The sequence below is a fragment of the Patagioenas fasciata genome, chromosome 2 (genome assembly GCF_037038585.1).
Source record: "Patagioenas fasciata isolate bPatFas1 chromosome 2, bPatFas1.hap1, whole genome shotgun sequence".
Classification (NCBI taxonomy): Eukaryota; Metazoa; Chordata; class Aves; order Columbiformes; family Columbidae; genus Patagioenas; species Patagioenas fasciata.
Window position 1 is genome coordinate 111127411 of NC_092521.1, and position 19068 is coordinate 111146478.

Sequence of the window (19068 nt, forward strand, 5' to 3'; positions counted from 1 at the left end):
ATAAAAGACCTTAGGGAAGACAAATTTGTGGCACAGGGACGGAGGGATTGAGAATTATGATATTAATGCCTGGTGCACAAAAAACGGGTGCTTAGTCCAGGCACTATCACAGTGTTTATTCCACTCTGAAAACTAAACTTCTTTAAGTGCTTGGTTTATGAAACCATTGGACACCCAGATTATGGTTTAACAAAGATCACTGATGGAATAATCTTTCCTAACTCTAAAAGCCAGTGGATGAAATTTCAGTTCCAACACAATCAGATACTTTCTAATCGGGAGAGGCATATGAGCGCCTAACCACCTTATCAGTTACACCTCATGGCTGAATGTGGCTTTCTTCTCTGCCTCCAGGTAGCAGTCGCACATTTACACAGATATCTCATCTTCCATGGATCTTTGCCAGCCTCTTCCCAAGATACATTTTTTCCTACCTTCCTATCAGCTCAATAGACTCTCTCAGGGCAGGGAAAAGAGGGAGAAGTAGTCTGGGCAAGCCAAGCGTTATCACATTCAAAATGATAAGGCGCAAGCACAACTTTGGGTGGAAAGAGCTCCATGTCAGATTGCCGCAAAACTGAAAGAACAAATTACATAGAGGTATTGCCCACAGTGCTATCAGTTACCAGACTCTCTATGTGACATTTACACTCAGTAGGAGTCTGAGACTCATGCTCAGGGCGAGATGTTTACGGTTGATTACTTACTCAATTAGAGTGTACTGTAACCAGATTAAGGAGATGGCTGTATCCTTGATTACTTATTGTAGTTTTGTTCATACCAGTTATAAAGATTTGGGTAACTCAGGTGAATATGTTAAGTTCTCTGTTACTTTCTTCCAAAGAAATATTCCAAACTAATTGAAATAACTGTTGGTTGGTTTGTTTGTTTTTCCAAAACAGTAAATCACAGCTGTTTGAGTTAGAGCACGCAATAGCAATATCATACTACCACATCTCTCTGGTAGCCAGAAACTGCATTTTCAGAGTAGGTATGCCTCAGGACAGAAACGTTTTGTAAGAAATTTAGTGGTGAGAAGAGGAAAAGAGTTAAGAGGGATAAAGTGGAAAAATGAAACTATATTTTAATAAATCAATAAAAATTCCTTAGGAGTTATTAGACAATACAAACTTGAAGTTTGTGAGACACAGAGTACTGCAAATTGGGAGAGTACTGGTTAAGGACCATTACAAAGCCTGGGATGTTTCTACCTTTCATTAACTAAACATATGTTAATGGCTCCTAAGACAGGAGCTGCACAAGGAGGACCTTTCCTTCTGATCCAAAACAGCTGCTCTCATGTTTTCACAAGGAACTTCATTAGTACACACTGTGCTGATCACAATATCTATTATTAAATTTACTCAAACCTATTCTCATACAGAGCATTTTTGATTGCCCTAACCTTGAACTAAAGTAGGTTGGACTCAAGAACGCAAGCCCACCTTCCTAGTTCTTCCCTGCTTTACGTCCTTGAAGCATTTTTTGGTAAATCAAGAAATAAATTGAAAATGTGTTAATTTTGCTTACACAGCCAGGCATCTCTTTGCCTGTAGACAGGAACACAGAATTCTTCTTTTTCAGCAGCTCTAGTATCCAGCTATTATGCCTACATACCTTATAAGAATACATATACAAATATGTATTTGTTGCCCCATTAAAACACAATGTTTTTCAAAAAGCACTCCACATTTTACCAAAATCTCCTCACAGAGAATCTAATGTATACATTTCCTCTGACGTTGGTGACAGTGCTGTTACACCAGTCATTGAAAAAACACTACTCTGAAAAGCATCCTTTGTACTGGATACTCAAAACCCCAGCAGAACTTTACTTTTGCAGTTTTCCCCTCTCAAATATCCGCATGAGGAGACATCTGTTCTGCATTCTGACAGGATCGTGAGAACTTCAATTATTTTTGCCCAAATAAAAATACTGCATTCAGGAAAATACAGTTCATTGGCAAATTCATATCATGCTCCATTAACTTGGACAATCACTGGGATACAAGTGGAGAAGATGTTTAAGAAATGTTTAAAAAGTTACCTACATAACACACAGCCTGCAAAGCTCTATTTCTATCAAACAGATTTGAGGTACTGGTGGCTGCCAGCCACATGACAAGTCCTCTTGGCTACCCTGCCAAAGAAATTGGAGTACTGTAGAGGAGATAAGGGAGAACAAAGATATTACAGAGGTAGAAGAAGTAATTCCTGTGGCTAGAGAGAAGTTGGGGGTAGAAGAAAAACCTAGAAGGAACAGGGGGTGTGTTAGAAAACAGAGCACTTAAGTCAGATTTTTATACGACAGTGCCAACAAAGTAGCTACCCATTTAACTGAGTTCTGTATTCTGCCTTCATACATGGTGCATCCTTGCCTCTAAATGGCACATTTTGCAAGTTGAGAGGAACTTCACAGTTACCAACAGCAGAATTCATACACTTCTCAGTGTATTCTTCTGCCTACTATTCATGACTTTGCTGCGACATTGCCCATCTGCGTAACACGCTGCCACACTTGTTCATCACCACAACGTATCTGTTTTCTTTTGCATCTGACAAGCCTTGCTGGCTTAAATGATTACAACTTTTACCTTCTGGGACAGGCTGGGGATAGAGTCACCAGAGTTCAGGGCAGGTTGGCACCTGAGACAAAGGAAGGTGAGCATCTTTTGCTGCATAACGCAGGGGAGCAGGAGGGCAAAGGCGAACCACACAGAAGTATTAGTCCTTACAAGAAACCACCATGCATGCTGTTGCCAGTCCAAATCAAACCTCACATCACTGTAGCAAACCTATTTAAGAGCCACTGGTTATCAATGGATTATTAGCTCCATCTTTTGTGGACACAGAGCAATGTTTTTGCCCCTCACGGCTCCTTTCCCCAGCTAGCACCACAGTGAAAAGTTGCTGTGTGGGCACAGCCTTTTAATTAAAAGCCTTGTTATGCTCTGCACAATGCTTATTTTTAAATCAGTGCATAAAATGAAAAAAGGAATATCTCCCAGCACAATATATTCCTAGGAGCCTCTGATAATTAGGGCAGTCACTTAATTTTCACATTTGGGTTTCTACTGGGGTACGTGCCAATTAGGAAGCTTCTGTGACATTCCTGCCTCCAAAACTTTTTTCCCCCCATCTTAAAAATGCATGCAGCTAACGTACAGCTGCCTGCCAGCTCTGTTTATGCTATAGCAAACATTAAATATTAAAGTGCCCATGAAGAAGTGTTATGTAAGCTATCACAAATTCACCAGCACCAACCGGTGCCTTTTTAATCCACTGGCCCTGGTGCATTATACCCCCTCATTTGGTGTCCAGCTCACATACGATACGGGTTTAGGACAACACCCCTGTGGGAGCTCAGCCATGCAATTCAGGCTGCAGAGACAAGGACATGTTCAGATGAAGGACTGTTTCAGCCTCCTGAGCTGCTCACTCACTTCGTACACTTTTACCTTCAGCGGTGAACAAGTACAACGCCTTCAGTGCTATCTCGCACTTATAGGGACTTTAGTGTTCTGTGTGTGCTGTGCTGTCTTCTCAACATGCCACTGCCTCACCTGACCTCTCAGCCTTCTCACACATAGAATCATAGTTATCATTTAGGTTGAAAAGGACCTTTGAGATCATTGAGCCCAACTGTTAACCTAACACTGCCAAGTCCAACACTAAATCATGTGCCTAAGAACCTCATCTGTGTGTCTTAAACACCTGCAGGGACAGTGATTCCACCACTTCCCCGGGCAGCCTGTTCCAATGCCTGACAACCATGCAGAAAATTTTCGTAATTTCCAACCTAAACGTCCTGTGGAACAACTTGAGGCCATTTCCCCTTGCCCTACCACTTTTTACTTGGGAGAAGAGACCAACCCCCTCCATGCTACAACCTCCTTTCAGGTAGTTGTAGGCAGCGATAAGGTCTCCCCTGAGCCTCTTTTCTCCAGACTAAACAGCCCCAGTTCCCTCAGCTGCTCCTCATAAGACTTTCATGCACCCAAATAGGGCAGCAGCCCATTTTCTGAAATCGAGACCAGTTCAGCACTGTACTTAAGTATATGCTTAATTTTAAGTAGCTCAGCTGAAGTCTAGTGTTTAAAGACAAGTAGAAGCTCAAGTGTCTTGATGAGGATTACAAAAGAGTGATTTTAGCTGTTAAGGTGAGCTTTTCTGTAAAAACAAACAAGACACAGAATTACTACTCCTCTAGAACATCTCAGTTTTGACATTTGCTTTCATCTCCAATTAGGGCAAAAATTCAAAATACCAGCATTTTCAATAGAATAAAGCATTTAGAAAGCCCTATGTTTGGATATTAAATACCTCACTATTCCCTAGCTGAACGGGGTAGCATCTTGGACTAAAAAGAGAAGCCTTGATTTAAAGTGGTTTGACATTAAATTGAATTGAGTCTAAGCAGGCCCTGAGGCCACATACAACGCCGCAGAGCCTCCCGCTAGCATCTCCTGACCTTCTTCCACCCGAAAAGGGCTGATGTTCCCAGTTGCAGCACATCTCAGGGCACTCAGCACACAGGGAGAACAGGCGGTCTGGTCCGAGGCCGTTCAGCCAAGAACCCGGCGCTCACAGGGCAGGTGGGGAAACAGGGTCAGTTTCTCTCACCAAAAGGGACGACAGGGGTGTTTTTAATTAATTCCTGTATACCTCCATGAGTGTAGGTTTTAGAAAAAGACACAAAAAGGATGAAGATTTCAGAGGCGGCAAAGGCACGCAAACCTAGAGGAATTATTTAAATTGTTAATTACAGCATAAATGAAAAATGCCTGTAACAATCTCAGTCGTCAGGGTGTTATACTTTTGCTTCAGATTTTTATTTCCTCTGTATGTATCTAAGACTATGATGAAGTGACCACTTAAAGTCTCTTTGATAAGATAAACATACCAATAGATTAATGGGGCCCAGTATCTCCAGTTCATCACTCCTCCTTGTGGCTCTTCTCCAAATTCCACTTTCAAAACTATTCCTGACCTGCGGGCACAAGAAGAAGACGCAGCACAGAAAGGAGGGGTAGACTTCTTAATGTCAGCAACAGTTTTTCCTATTTACCATTACATTTGGTGACCTCAGTTATACGGTTTTCATCTATTTAACATGTCACGTTGATTCTGTATCAACCTAGTGTCTCAATCAAAATCCTGTAGAGCAGCAAGAGAAATGCCTCATAGTAGTCTTGGTGTATTAAATCAATTGTGTAACTTTCCTTAACCAGGCTTAAAATGTCATAAAGAAAAAAGTCCTGCTTGACATGTGTGGGGTTTTTGTGTGTGTGTTGTTTTTTTTCTTCAAGTCAACATCCACGTGGGATAGCTTTCCTTACGCTATTATTCCTTACAGCTATATTAAACATATCCCAGGCACTCCATCATTCTGCTTGGCATAAATAACAGGTAACAGACAAACAAGTACCTGCGCTATCCCATTCACCCTTCTTAAACACCTACAAAACAGGCTCTTTTTCTAGTTCTCCTGAAACTCTCCAGTGCTCCGATACATATTAAAACTGACGCTAGTGGCCTGCAGAACACCCTGATAAGCTTTAAAACCATCAAATGCAAACCTTTGGATTTGTTGACTTCCTTAAATGTAAATTTTCTGTCCCCCATCTGGTAACGTATAAGCAACATGCCTAAGAGGTATATACAAGGCAGACAGCTCAAAATTGTTTGATCTTGATAAAGTAAATTAAAGCAAACTATCTTGTTCTAATTGTGCAGGTCAGAACTCACAGTATTCGCCACCCCCACTGCTCCTTCCCAATAATGAAATCTTCTGGAGGAATATAAGTTATACATACTAAATTTTCTTTAAAATAATCTCAAACGAAAATTACAGATGTCTATCCCTAAATTAATGATTGCATGCACATTATCTGTGCAACCTTGCTAATTTCTTACCTTATTTTGCTTCCCTACATTTTGTTATCTCTCATCTATATTTCATTTTGAAATGATCTCTTGCATATTTTGTGAGTGGATAGAACAGGAATCTCTATGAGGCCTTTTAGCCATTCTAAATATTTTTTTTTTTCCCCCAGATATCTGCCCTTGACCTTAATGTAACTCTTTTTTCACTTATGAGAGAGAGATTAATATAAAAGACACTCATGTATAGTGCCCTGCAGAAAGGATTATCCTCTTGTTCTGGCCATGTCCCAATACATACCAGTGAAAACTCTTCACGATGTTTTAGTCATAGAGAAAAGCTCCCATTATGCATTCCTGTAGCTAAAAATAAAAATCGCTGTCAAACACTAAAAGGTAGAATCAATACAAATTTTCCTTTCTACCTTCTCCTCCATTGCACAAAGCTATGGACAGCCTGAACAGAACAAAACAAAACAAGCTGTATGCTCTGGCCTGATCTCTCTGGGCTCTACTAGAACATCAGGAGCAAGTCAAAGAAAACATAATATGGGTCTGAGCTGTACAAACAATAATAAATCCAGTTTCAGTGGTTAATCTTAAACATGTTTTCCGTGAAGAATGTGGGGAAGAGTCCAGGGTTCATTTGAAGAGGACAGAAGCAGTGGTCCCAGGCTTCCTGCAGAGGACAAGAAGTCAAAAGATAACTTAGCTCCTCCTGGTTTTCCTGTGGCAAATCTGAGCTCATGATCAAAAACTGTTGCCTCAGAACCTGCCAGAGCCTTACCCAGGGAAACAGAGAAAAGTCAAGTGCATGAGTGGAAACCAACTCATTAGTTTAAGAGCATAAGCAGCAGTGTGATTCTTGCACAAAACTACAGCAAGGTACAGAGGCTAGAGTAGTTTCTACTGTGCAGATGATTGTTGTTCTTTCAGAAGACAGCAGAAAACTCATATTAAGAAGGTTTATCCAGCCCTTTTCCATCTCTTTCCCAGCCTATTTGCCCCTTCTTTTCCAAAGAGCCGTGCAAAATTCAACCTTTCACAGGACTATATGTTGTCAGTCATGCACAATGAAAGAGTAGTGTAAGTTTTCTGGACTGGAAAAAGACCGGATTCACCTCTCCACCCATTAAACCTCATTTCTTCAAGAAAATGGAAACAGACTCCTAAAGTGAGAAGACAAATTTATGATATTCCTTAAGCTACTCAATGAAACCAGTATGTAATACACATGGCTGTCATACCTATGCAATTCATTTCATACTGATGTAAGTGAGGTTTGACCAAGTAAAATCCCTGCAACAGCCAAGCAAGCTGCTGCAGCATTAACTTCTTTTAGACTGATGTACCAGTGTTCACAGTGGATTGCAGGGATTTAGCTAGTTGAAGTATTTGTCTTCATCATTTTAGTTATGCTAGTGAAAAATCAAGCAAACAAAAACCTACAGGGTGGACAGGAGGCAGGAATCAAATACACCAGCATCCCCAGCTATAAGACCGAAGTGCACTTTTCATCACTCTGTGCCACCAGACCTGTATCTTATGTGGTAGATGGGACTTTGAACAGGTTCACCACCCAAGCATGGGCCATTTCACCAGTGACTTTTGCAGCACCAGCTATGCCACTATTATCACACTGCCAACATTACCTGGAGAAGTTAGATAAGACCTAACTGTTTCTTCACAAACCTGCAGTGACTATACAGTGAATGCAACTCTCATCACCATCTGAACTCCTTGGCTGTCACTTAAACTATGTCTTTCTCTCATCTAACTCTTGACACTGAATTTTTCTGTACTTTTCAAACCTTTTCTATAAGATATCACTGTTCAGAGATCTCATAGTTTGTTAAAAACATTGCCTTTAGGGGTATATTGGCAATAAAAATGTGAAGTGACAATCAAAGTAACTATTTTGGAAACACTCAGAAAGCAGATAAAGTAAATCCAATGTGTTTTAGGACCCACAACTGTTTGCGAACAGAAAAGAAACTAAACTTTGAAATTCAAGGGATCCCTTTGGTTTGCATCAAAAAACCTGACATTTAAAACCACACAGTCCAATCCTACATGCATACATGAACTAGACCTGTGACAGCTTGACCAGCCATCCACACAATTCAATTTGGTTCAAATTTTTCAGTAGAGATAAATTAAATTGGAAGGTTTATTATTGCCAACATCTGTTCTTAAGTTTTTACAGTGACGGGATATCTTTTTGAATATAGTGCAGACATTTTGGAAGATGAAGGTGATTGGCATATGTTCATAGAATCATAGAATCATAGATTCTATGATAGACAGAATCATAGATAGAATCATAGATTCTATTCTATATAGATTCTATTCTATATGTTGCCTAGAGACTTTATGAGGAATGCAAGAGAAATAGGTTAGCTATTCCCTTTTGTGTTCTACTCATGTTCAAAAAAGGCAGAAAAAAGAAGCAGAAAAATGAAAGTGTTAAAAAGTGATCTGTAAAGTCCAGTGATAGCAAAAGAAGGTGTGCAAATGTGGATTACTCAATAACCAGCTATTCCTATTCGACCATCAATGGAAAAAAACGTATTGACTCATTGACCAGTGAACACATCTGTCTTTAACCATGAAACAGCTTTCTGTTTCAAGAGGTCCGGAACCTGTCACCTTGTCAACAGCTAATTACTCCCTAGGCATACTTTATCTTCTCAACCAAGAATTCAGCTTTGCTGCCCACCTATTGGGTAAGTAAAGGACTCCACCTCTGGGAAGTTTTCTTAGTACCTGACCACCTTCATATATTCTGACACACATCTAGGTATCCTCCCTACCACATGTGCAAAACAATGGGGTCTCAGGCCCATACCTGAGGAGGTGTGCAGATCTCAGGATGATGATTCCCATTCCATGGTGACTTGATTCTATAGTTTTTTCAAAGAAGAGTACTTCAGCTGCCTTTTCAGCATCAGACGTTTCAGTTCTACTTGAATCTCTAAGCCTTAGGCAGGAAAAAACAAATCCATTGGAACAGGAAAGCCAACCCAGAAGCCTTTTCTTTTGTAGTTCATTCAAGACAAAGATGGCACTCTGCTAGAGATTCCCAAACTATGTTGCTCCATTGACTGGCATGGGTGGATGAGACTGGCTTTAATTCACTCAGTCTAATGGGGCTTTCTCATAAAAATTTGAGAAGAATCTGGGATGGTCCATGAGAAATTGAAACTTGACAGTCATCCAGTTCCAAGAGGTTGCAGAATCACTGCTACAGACTATGAGCAATATTAAGTATGATTACAGCCTCATGTCTCTTGCTCACAGGCTTAGGACAAACTCAGTTTTCTAGTGGAAAGAAATCATTCCCTGCAAGTAACAGCCACACGTTGCTGCTGAATAGGAATCCAGCAGCTGCCATGCTGGCCCCTACTAGAAACAAAGCTGTGCCTTTAACAACTGTTTTGCCTCACAAACAAATCTCATTCTCAAACTGCTTCACTTTGTATTATAAAGTGACTCTAGTCTAATTTTGGCATACGTAGTCCATACTGTTGATATATTTCCTGATCTTGTCTTTGCTACATCCTATCCCTTTGACATCCCCGCTCTACAGAGGACAGAAGAGACAGCTCAAGAGCAGCATATTCTGAGGGCTAATCATACACATTTATCTACTTGTGCAATGGGAAGAAAATTCTGTAGGTTTACAGATGTGGTACGTGTGTCACATGCAGTACCCCAGAACTCAAGACAAAAACCATTGCAAAGAGGCACGTAGCAAAAGAGAAAGTCCTAGTCAAAATGACAAAGTCTAAAATAAAAATGCCTTCCTAAATCACCCTGTTGGATTCTACTGGAGTAAGAGGCAAAACACACTTGTAAAACATTAACTCTTTTCCCTGTTAAACTTACACCACAGGAGGTTCATGGAGCCAAGTAATTTATTGTGTTTTGTTAACAAGGGATCTTCCCAGTAAAACTGTAAGTAATTATTTTTTGTTTAATAACAGCAAATGGAGCATCACAGAAATACACGTCCTTTATGTGTCTATTGTAAGGTAGACAAGGAAGCCTGGCAGTTTGCTCATTGTTATTCCTTATGCTGCTTCTAATGAACAGATCTATGCTCTCACATTTCATTGGCTTCATCAAGGATTCTCTATGATATGTAATTAATCTTTAATATGAAGGTGATTAGGGAGAAGACAGAAAATGCAGCTGAACATCCTGATCACTGACAACCAGTTTAAGGAATTATTCAAAATCCATTTCCTTCATATTGCATTTTTACATTTGCAAATCTCTTGATACATGAAAGCTCAATGAAACAAGTTTATTTTTACAACCCATGGAACAGATTCACAGTTTTCATTCAGATGGATATGTTGGTAGCTCTTCAGCAGTGAGCCCACACTGCAATTTTAACACACTGAGGCAAAGCAGAAGAAGAAAGCAAGACATTACCACAGTTCACAGTGTTAGGAAATACAGACTGCCTTAGCTTATTGAACTATTTGGTACACTGCTTTTTATGGAATTTCTTCAGAAACTGCTCATATAGAACTTGCTTAGCAACTTGCTTAGCACAAGTAACTAAGTTTGCTTAAGCCACAAGTTGTGAAGTTTCAAACTTTATGCCTTGTTAAACAAAGAAGGGTCCCAGAGATGGTTCAAGCCACAAGGTAAGGTAGCTTTTGATCGTCAGCAGGAGCTACATCCCTAGAGATAAGTAAAGGAAGAGAACGGCACGTTTAAAGATGAGAAACAACAGAATATGAGAACTTACTAATGTTTTGGCTAAAGGACTTATTTTTCTTCCTAGCTGCAGGTGCAAAAGAGCAACTGATGGTCAGGACCTAGACTGACATCCAGCCTGGTTGGTGGAAGACAACCAACCACCTGCAGAGATAAGAAACAACCCACCTGACAAAAATTAAGGGATCCAATGAAGAACAGGGGGACTCCAGACTCCAATTTTGCAATTGGTCAGAACTGAAACGTGAATGGTGAGAAGCTTAGATTGTAAGGCTGTAATTGCCCAGGATTTTCTTTGCTCAGGGTGCCTCTTCTGGAGGGACCCAGCTCAAGCTGCTCTCTATGCTGAACCTTACAAATAAATTATTTTAGAGGAATTTCTGGAATTCATGCCTGAGACTCTGCTTTGGGATACCTAAGGGCGAAGAAACCTCCTTAACAACATAAAAATACTGGGAATACATATTGAAATCATAATACTGGCAAACCATGCCCATCAATTTTGTCCTGGTTAAATGTACAAAAAAACCCAGATGTAAGTTTAGTTTACCCTGCCTTGCTAAACCTTGCCTGGATCACAGGTCTTTGAATACGAGCTTAAAAACATGGAAGATGGCAGCTGGAGCAGCTGCTCTTGACTGAGACAGGAAACCAGCAAAGGCTCTTTAGAAGGATGGATGGGCTTGACCACCACTGTATATCTAATTCAAGCTCGGGAAACACTGACGAGGTTTGGGAAGTTGTAAGGGCAGGAAGGAGGCTGAAAGCTAAGCAGGAATCAACTAAAGACTGTTTCAGTGGGTTGTCAGTCTGGAAGGGACTAAGGCCCCTGTGAGGCCTAGGCAGGGTACAACATCACCACCATGAAAGGGTGTCAAATAAAAATGTTTGAATTTCTCTATCTACCCTTCTAAGTGTTTTTGTTTTGAGATGGCACCTCAGCTATAGAAAAATTACAATATTTGTATTTTGGAAGCTTAGTAGTTTACCACAGGTACTACTATTTTTTTTTTAATCCAAAACAGAAGTATAGCATAGGCTCATTATACCAGTAATACTGCTATAGGCAGGCCTTTTAATATCAGTAGTGTTTGCACGCATCTTTGTTTCACCAGAAACTTCAAAGGACTTAATTTTCAGAACATGCAGGCCCCCTTAGAACTAGCTTCTGAAGGGGGAACTTTCTTAGGGAAACCAAGATCCTTAAAATAAAATTTTATAAAAAATAGAAAAAAAAAAAAAATCACTAGTCACTTTTGAGAATAGTAACCAGGTAAAATTAAAGGGTAGGCAATAAATCATGACTATGCACATCTTTGGCCATTTCATTTAACTGTTCAACAAACCATTTCTACCAGGATAATTTCCAAGAATCAGAAGAACAAAACAGTTCCACAAGACAACTCTCTTCCTTTCCTTCTGAAAGAGTGTCTTGGCACTTTAATACTTTGTATGGTAAGCAGAGGTCTGCAGGGGGCAAGTCACCTCTGAACAGCAATCTATTAAAAGACCCAGCCCTCTATGACTTATTGGAGCAAGATCCCATTCCCTGAGCAGGGCAATGCCCCCAGGCTCAAACCACATACCCAGAACCTGCCTCTACCCTGGCAGCTCCCCACCCTAATGCTGCCTTCATTCGTCACACCCTCACCTACAGCAATACTAGTGTGGGTTATCTACGTTTATTTAACCAAAAGATAACTTTGATACTTATGGGTTCCCTCCTGCATTTAATGCTGTACAGTCATCTCTATAATGTAGCCTAATATTTGTAAATAGAAAACTAGAAAATAAAAACCCCTCCCGTTTTCCCATAAAAGCTCGCATGCAAAGGAGTACGTCATACTAAGTTTGAGGGGAAGGAGTGTGGTAGCCTTGCACTTCTAAGCCAGGGTCAATATAAATCTTTAAGCTACTTCTGCATTCTTTCACTTTTTGTTAAAACAATCTCCAATACAGCTGAGAAATAGACTCTACCAAAACACCATCACCCTTCCAGTGACACAAATGAAATAATGCAATCTTTCCCATGTATGTGGAACTGCATCTTTCAGAGACAGGGTAGATGTGCACGGCCCAAACAAAAGAGCAGATGATTGAATAAACTGATTCAATCTTTGACTACACTTCCAAGCCCCCTCATTACAAGCCCTCTGTCTCCCAACTCCACCTTGTATTTTCTTGGTTGCCAGTAGCAGCCTGACAAGTACATGGTAGGAACAACAGCATTTGAGCTTCCTGACCGGACAACATGCAACACAAGCACAACACAAGAAGCCTATTGCCTGCTATCTTTGCATTGTACAAACCTGAAGTACGGATTACACTCAATCTATAACTGAAAGTCCCTTCACAACTTAAGGATTTTCCCTCATGCTTTCCCAACACCATTACCTTGAGAAAGAAGTAACCTTAACTGTTTCCAAGAGCATCAGCCTCTTGTAGTTACCTTACTTGGTGGTTTAGAAAAGCACCTCATAAGAAAAAGAGACATCAACCACATGCTTAAACATTTTTTTTAATTCAGACCAAAGGAAGTAGGCTTTATACACATCTATCTTAGACGGCTGTAATTCTCCAATTCTCTAGTGCCCACAGCCTCCTTCCAGGGACTGAACAGGGAGCCTGAAAGCAGCTTGTCACAACACCTACAGGAACTTAATTACATCCTCAACTTTGGCCCCTCTGTCAAATTCAAATAATCCAATCAATGGGCTCAAAAACTATGGCAGAGAGATGACAGGAGATGATAGGAGACATCAAGAGAACAGAGGATTGTTATTCTGTAAGCCTCATTTCCTTCCTAAACCAGGCTAAAGAAGTATCTTGGGACAAAAGACTTGTGATAGCACATCACTTACCTATTCTTATTCAGGAATGCAGCTGGGTAGCACAGTAATTATGGAATGGAGAATTCAGGGGATTTTTTTTTAAGTGATGTGCTTACCCTGGGGCAAAAGCTTTAAAAGGACAAATTGCAAGAAGTCATTATCTCAGCCAAACTCTTTCCATATTTCCTCCCTTCCCCCTCTTTTTAATTTTAACCTTGATCAGAGCCTGCTCCAGCAGTCTGGCTTCTCCTTTTGTTTGACACTGTAGTAAAGTTGTAGGGTTGTTTGTGAAACATGTTGTCATGGAAACTAATGTGTGCTGCCATGGAGATCATGTCAGATCCAGCCTCACATCTTCAACATGGACTCAAGAAAGGAGGAAGAGAAGGCCAGGGAGGAGAAATTCTTCCTTGAAAAACCAAATGTTTTGAAATATTAGCAAATCTAACAAGAGAAGTGGCAAAATTTGAGCTCACTCTTAAGCCATCAACATTTGCTAACAATTCACATGATGTTTTCCGACATGTCACTTCTTTCAACAATGTTCTCAGAATTGGTGTAAAGGGCTCCAAATTGTTGAACAACCTTATGTGAAAAACCTAAAATAAATTTTTAGTCTATCTAGATATCAAAAGACCTTGCTCAATGATTTTTCCAAGTCAAATAATTCCAAAAAGCACAGAAGTAAGGAAAAAAAAAACACTATTTACTGTAAAAGCTGCATAAAATCCATGTCGTTTAATAAGATAAATAAATTGAACAATGATCCATGACACACATATATGGTCAGATTAAGACCTTTATTAGAGAGACTAAGGAACTGAAGTTCTTTCTAAATAAAATAACTAAAAATCATCTGGACATATTTTTAAAGTGAATGGTGGATACAGAAAACTTGCATTAATTTCCCTGCACTTCAAAACTCTGATACTGATTTTTCCTGCATTCTTTAAATGAAAAGAATGAGAAGCTGTAACTAAAAGCCACCACTAAATTACTTTAAGGACTTATGAGGTATCTCAAATCCTCCCAGTAGCCAACACAAACTCAGCTTTATCCTATTCAAATTAATTTTAAGCAGAGTCTCTTTAATCAATGTTCATAGTCTTCTTGCTTCAAAATTAAAGATATGTCTACATCTTGGCCAGATGAGGGACAAAGTAAGTTCGTTGGTTCATGAAACAACCTGAATCACTGACAATAAAATCTCTGAATGAGGAAACATGAATTAATGTTTAAAGCCCCATAACGATGAGCAATCCCTTCCTGAATTCATGCTAAATCTTGTCAAATAAAATATCTATTATGTTTTATGCAAGATATATTGCATCTCCTAATCCTATCAGTTCTCCACACTTGATGGTTCTGTACCCAAGCAGTGACAATTTGCAGCTGTCTATAACTCACAGCCACAAAATTTCTGTATTTTATAAACGCGTTTCAGTGCAGACTAAGAACTAGATATTTAAAGTTCAACCAGTTAATTTTTTGTGGAAGAAATGCAAGCGAACACTAAAAACATGAAGACACACGTCCTCTTCCTCGAGTTGATACACTTCAGAATAAAAGAGTTAAACTCTTGACAAAATATTACAGCAGAGAAAACTTTGCAGATCCATCAGTCCAAAGTCTTTGTCAGAGAAAAGCAGTACAGATATCCAAGTGCCTGAAACCCATCCTGCTCTAACTCCACACAGGCTGCAAAGACTCTTCTGTACAATCTTTAGAGATTTACGTGTTTTCTTGTATACAAGAGGGTATTCCAACGTGCACTTCACAAAACTAATAATCAACACTTCTATACTTACAGTGTTAACACGCAGGCAGAAAATCTGCCTTCCATCTGATCAATCAAGTTGTGAGGCAAGTGAAACTATTTTCAGAGTTCCAGCAAGAAACGAAACTGAATAAGACGGCTAAGCTGTACAAAATGAGAAGCTTTCCACAACTACATAGCAATAAAGTAATTTTCAGTAAATAAAGTGTATTATAGATGGAATATCATTCAGTAAATCAAGTATATTTTAGAAAAGAATAAATTTCAGGATTCATAGATTCAGCTCGTGAAAAAGTCTTTAAATAATACACCTTAAAAATGGATTCATATCCTTCAGTGCCCCTGCTCTCTGAAAACAGGTGGGATCTAACATCCACCTTGATGAGGACAGGTCAAAGCCCTGCATAACATCCATACAATGAAGACCTGATTCAGCGAGATAATATTACTTTTATAGTTTCTTTTTCACACACCGACTTTCTCTCTATGAACAGGTATTGAGAAAACACTTTGATACTTCTCATCCATGAAGTATGTTCCCCTACACACAGCAGGGGAAAAAGCAGATCATAGAACTACAGTGATTTCATTTTACCCATACCATGACTAAACTAAAGTTTATGCTACATATTGGATCCCACTTTCTATCGCATTCATTTGACTACAAATACATGAGGACTCAGAGGGAGAAAAAGAGATTCTGTTTATCTGCAGAATCAGTGTTTCTTCTACTTGGGTGCAACCTAAATAAATATAGAAAAATGTTCCAGGTAATAGTAACAAATACTCTTTTCTAACTGGCAACTGCTGCACAGATCATAAGGCCAGCTGACATGCTATGCACCTGGACAGTTTATTTGGTTCCTGGATCTTGAAATAGTCCCTGAGGAAAGAAAAAAAAAAAACCTGTTTGTTTGTTTGTTTTAATTCCCTTTATATTGAATTTGTACAGTCTTACTGTTTAGACTTTAGGAGGGCTCAGGATTTACCAGATACTTCTCCAGAACACAGAGGTAAACACATACCCTTACCCAGAGACCGCAAAGTCTAGACAAAGAAAAATAAATGTGGACTATAATCCCTCTCTGGCAGGTGTTCACTTTGGTGAGAGATCCCAAGAGCTCTTTGAGTGGGCCAAATCCAAAAAGAGCATCAAGGAACTGGGCACAGGAAGTAACAAGAAACAGATTCATCAAGAACAAATCACCTCAAACCAATTTAATTTCCTTCTGCAGCAACGTAACAGGTTTTGTGGCTCAGAAAAAAGCACAAATACTTTCTAATTTTACTTTAAATAAGGATTTTTATACGGTCTCACACAACATTATTTTAAGAAACTTTGGAAACCATGATTTAGGTAAAGTTAATTCAGGTTGGACGGAAAACTTGGAGAGCTATACCCAGCAGTTATCCCTGGTTTACATGAGCAGACAGCACATAGCTGGATGAATTCTGTGGGCTAGTCTCACGCTGTCTTTAATTGGAGGATGGGAAAGAGTCAAATTATTAAATCCATAGACCAAACAGACCCAAGGAAGACCACAAATGTGAAGGATGGGATTTAAACCAAATATGACTGTGACAAACGGGACAAGTTGGGGAAGGAAAAAAAAAAAAAAACATGCAAAGCTGTACACATAGGCATAAATACAGTAAAGGGAACTTCTGGCTAGGTAAGAGTCCTCAGAGAGAATCCATTGGTAAGAGGGGGTGACACTCTGAACAGGAGTCGAAGTCAAGCTATTGAGCACAAGACAAGCAGGCTGGAACAGAGAGACAGGACTGTGTCCCCCATAACACATGGAGTTATCCTTCCACTCGACTGAGCATCAGCAAAGCTTCAGCTGCAGTACTACATCCTTGCCTGGGTGCTGCATTTGAAGAAACAGATGAGCCAACTGGAGCAAGTCCAGAGAAGAGCCAGAGGAAAGAGCAAAACTCAAGAAAACACAGAACATAGAGACAACAACTTAGTTGGGATTGGTTAGTAAAAATGTGGAAAAAAGACAGGAGATGGAGTGGGAAGAATGGTGCAAGTGACATAGTTTAGTATTTAAGATGCTACTGCAAAGAGGAAAGAATATTTTCTCTCGTAGCCACAGTGGATGGGCCTGATTACACCACAGCTTAGACATTACAAAAAACTTACTGACAACAAAGAGCAGCACAGGTACACGCTTCACCAGGAGCCTGTGGACTCTCCATCCTGAGCAGCCTTTGAGACCTGCTACACAAGTTCCTGGTGAGCGCTGCGGTTATCATTGCTCCTGCCGCTACAGGTCACTTCCAGATCTGTATTTCTATGCTCTCCCAGAACAGATATAGCAAGCAGTCACTTGTGCTTTATAAAACTTATTCCCCCACAACAGGATTGGTAAGGACTCATCTATAGGCACTACCTTTCAGAAAAAGACAGCCAACAGAAGGGCACAATAGGAATGAGCACATAGAAAAAAAAAAAAAGTTTATTTGTTGAGTTATGTTTTAAACCCAGACAAGATGAAGCAGGTCTGTAAAAATCACTATTACTTTGCAGAAAAAGACAGTGGGAGAGGTACTGTATGTATAAGCAAAATTTTTATTCCTCTGGCATAAGGGATGGCTTAGAAATGATCAGTACTCCATTTTATCAAGTAGCTACTCTAAATCTCACTTCTAACTGAAAGATAAATAAATAAAAGCCAAGTAAAATGACTGCTTGTGATGAGAATGTCTTTTTTGCAATTGAGGAATTACATATGGCAAAGTAAATGAATGTGGGGGTGTTTTTATTTTTTTTTCAACTAGCATTTACTATTATTTGCATAGTTTTAGTAAGATTTGCAGAAGGTTGTGGGACACAAGCAGATATGACAGTTGCTCTAATTTCTTGTCAAATTCTCTTTCTATTTTCATCCGCAACAAAAGACAGATGGGACAAAAGCAATGACAGGTACCCTCCTCACCACGCTAGGAGGGGGAGAAAAATTGCACACACAAGCCATCCATTAGTTTAATGCAAAAGAGATTATGGAAGCAGTAGTCACTCAAGAGTAAAGAGATAAGTGACGTTCTTACCAGCCATTAGGCTAATGGTGAGAGCAAGGGAATGCCTGCATAATTGCCAGAGACAGGGCTGAGAGAGACCCCTGGGGATCCAGGCAGAGCACAGGGCACCAGAGAAACTGCTCGGCCCCAGCACAGGGATGACTGCTGACTTACAAAGTCACATGTGTTACTACAGGTATCAGACCCATCCTTGCAGCCTGTATCTGTTAAATGTCATTCTCTGGTTTGTTCAAGACCCCAGAAGTCAAATGTATTTCAAAAGCATTGCCTAGGGGAGTAAAGGGTCAAGCGCTAGGTTCCCTACATTCCCCACCTTCTCAGCTCATACACTCTTTCCACGGAGTTTCCCAATTCAAACCTCAGCTGTGAATCAGGAAACAATCCTCACCTGCAGAGGCAGGAGCAGAACCTGGATGTACTCCCCTCAATGCACACCTTGGATTTACAAAACCCAGTCACACCGAGTGGGGAAGCGACCTCCTACCTTTTCAAGCCTCTAGTAAACCTGGGGCAACATGAGCCCAAGAGAAACAGCTTTTGCCGCTTTCTTAACATCTGCCATCACACAGAGGTATCCCACTCTCCTGCTGATCTTCTGGCAACCAGTTAACTACCGTTGCACCTCTCAGGTTCGGTCAGTGCAAAACTGCTTCTGGTCAACAGACATAAAAAATTAACCCTATCAATTTAAAGCGACAAAACGTGCTGCAATCTTAGTGAACTTACTCCAGGCACACCTTCACGTGAGGTTTGTGCGGCTATTGAGCAGTACTCTTCAGCTGACGCCACGCACCAGAC

General features: G+C 40.1%; 1 protein-coding gene across 4 annotated transcripts in view; it reads right to left on the reverse strand.

Annotated features, from left to right (window-relative positions):
- HECW1 (HECT, C2 and WW domain containing E3 ubiquitin protein ligase 1) overlaps positions 1-19068 on the reverse strand; it is a 273365-nt gene that overhangs the window by 233415 nt on the left and 20882 nt on the right. For 2 of the 4 annotated variants that reach the window (XM_071804706.1, XM_071804707.1), the window contains exon 2: positions 4904-4990. The exons of the other annotated variants lie outside the window; for them this stretch is intronic. In XM_071804706.1, coding sequence (XP_071660807.1) covers positions 4904-4990 — 87 coding nt within the window. The remainder of the gene's footprint in view (positions 1-4903; positions 4991-19068) is intronic. 4 annotated transcript variants of the gene reach the window in all.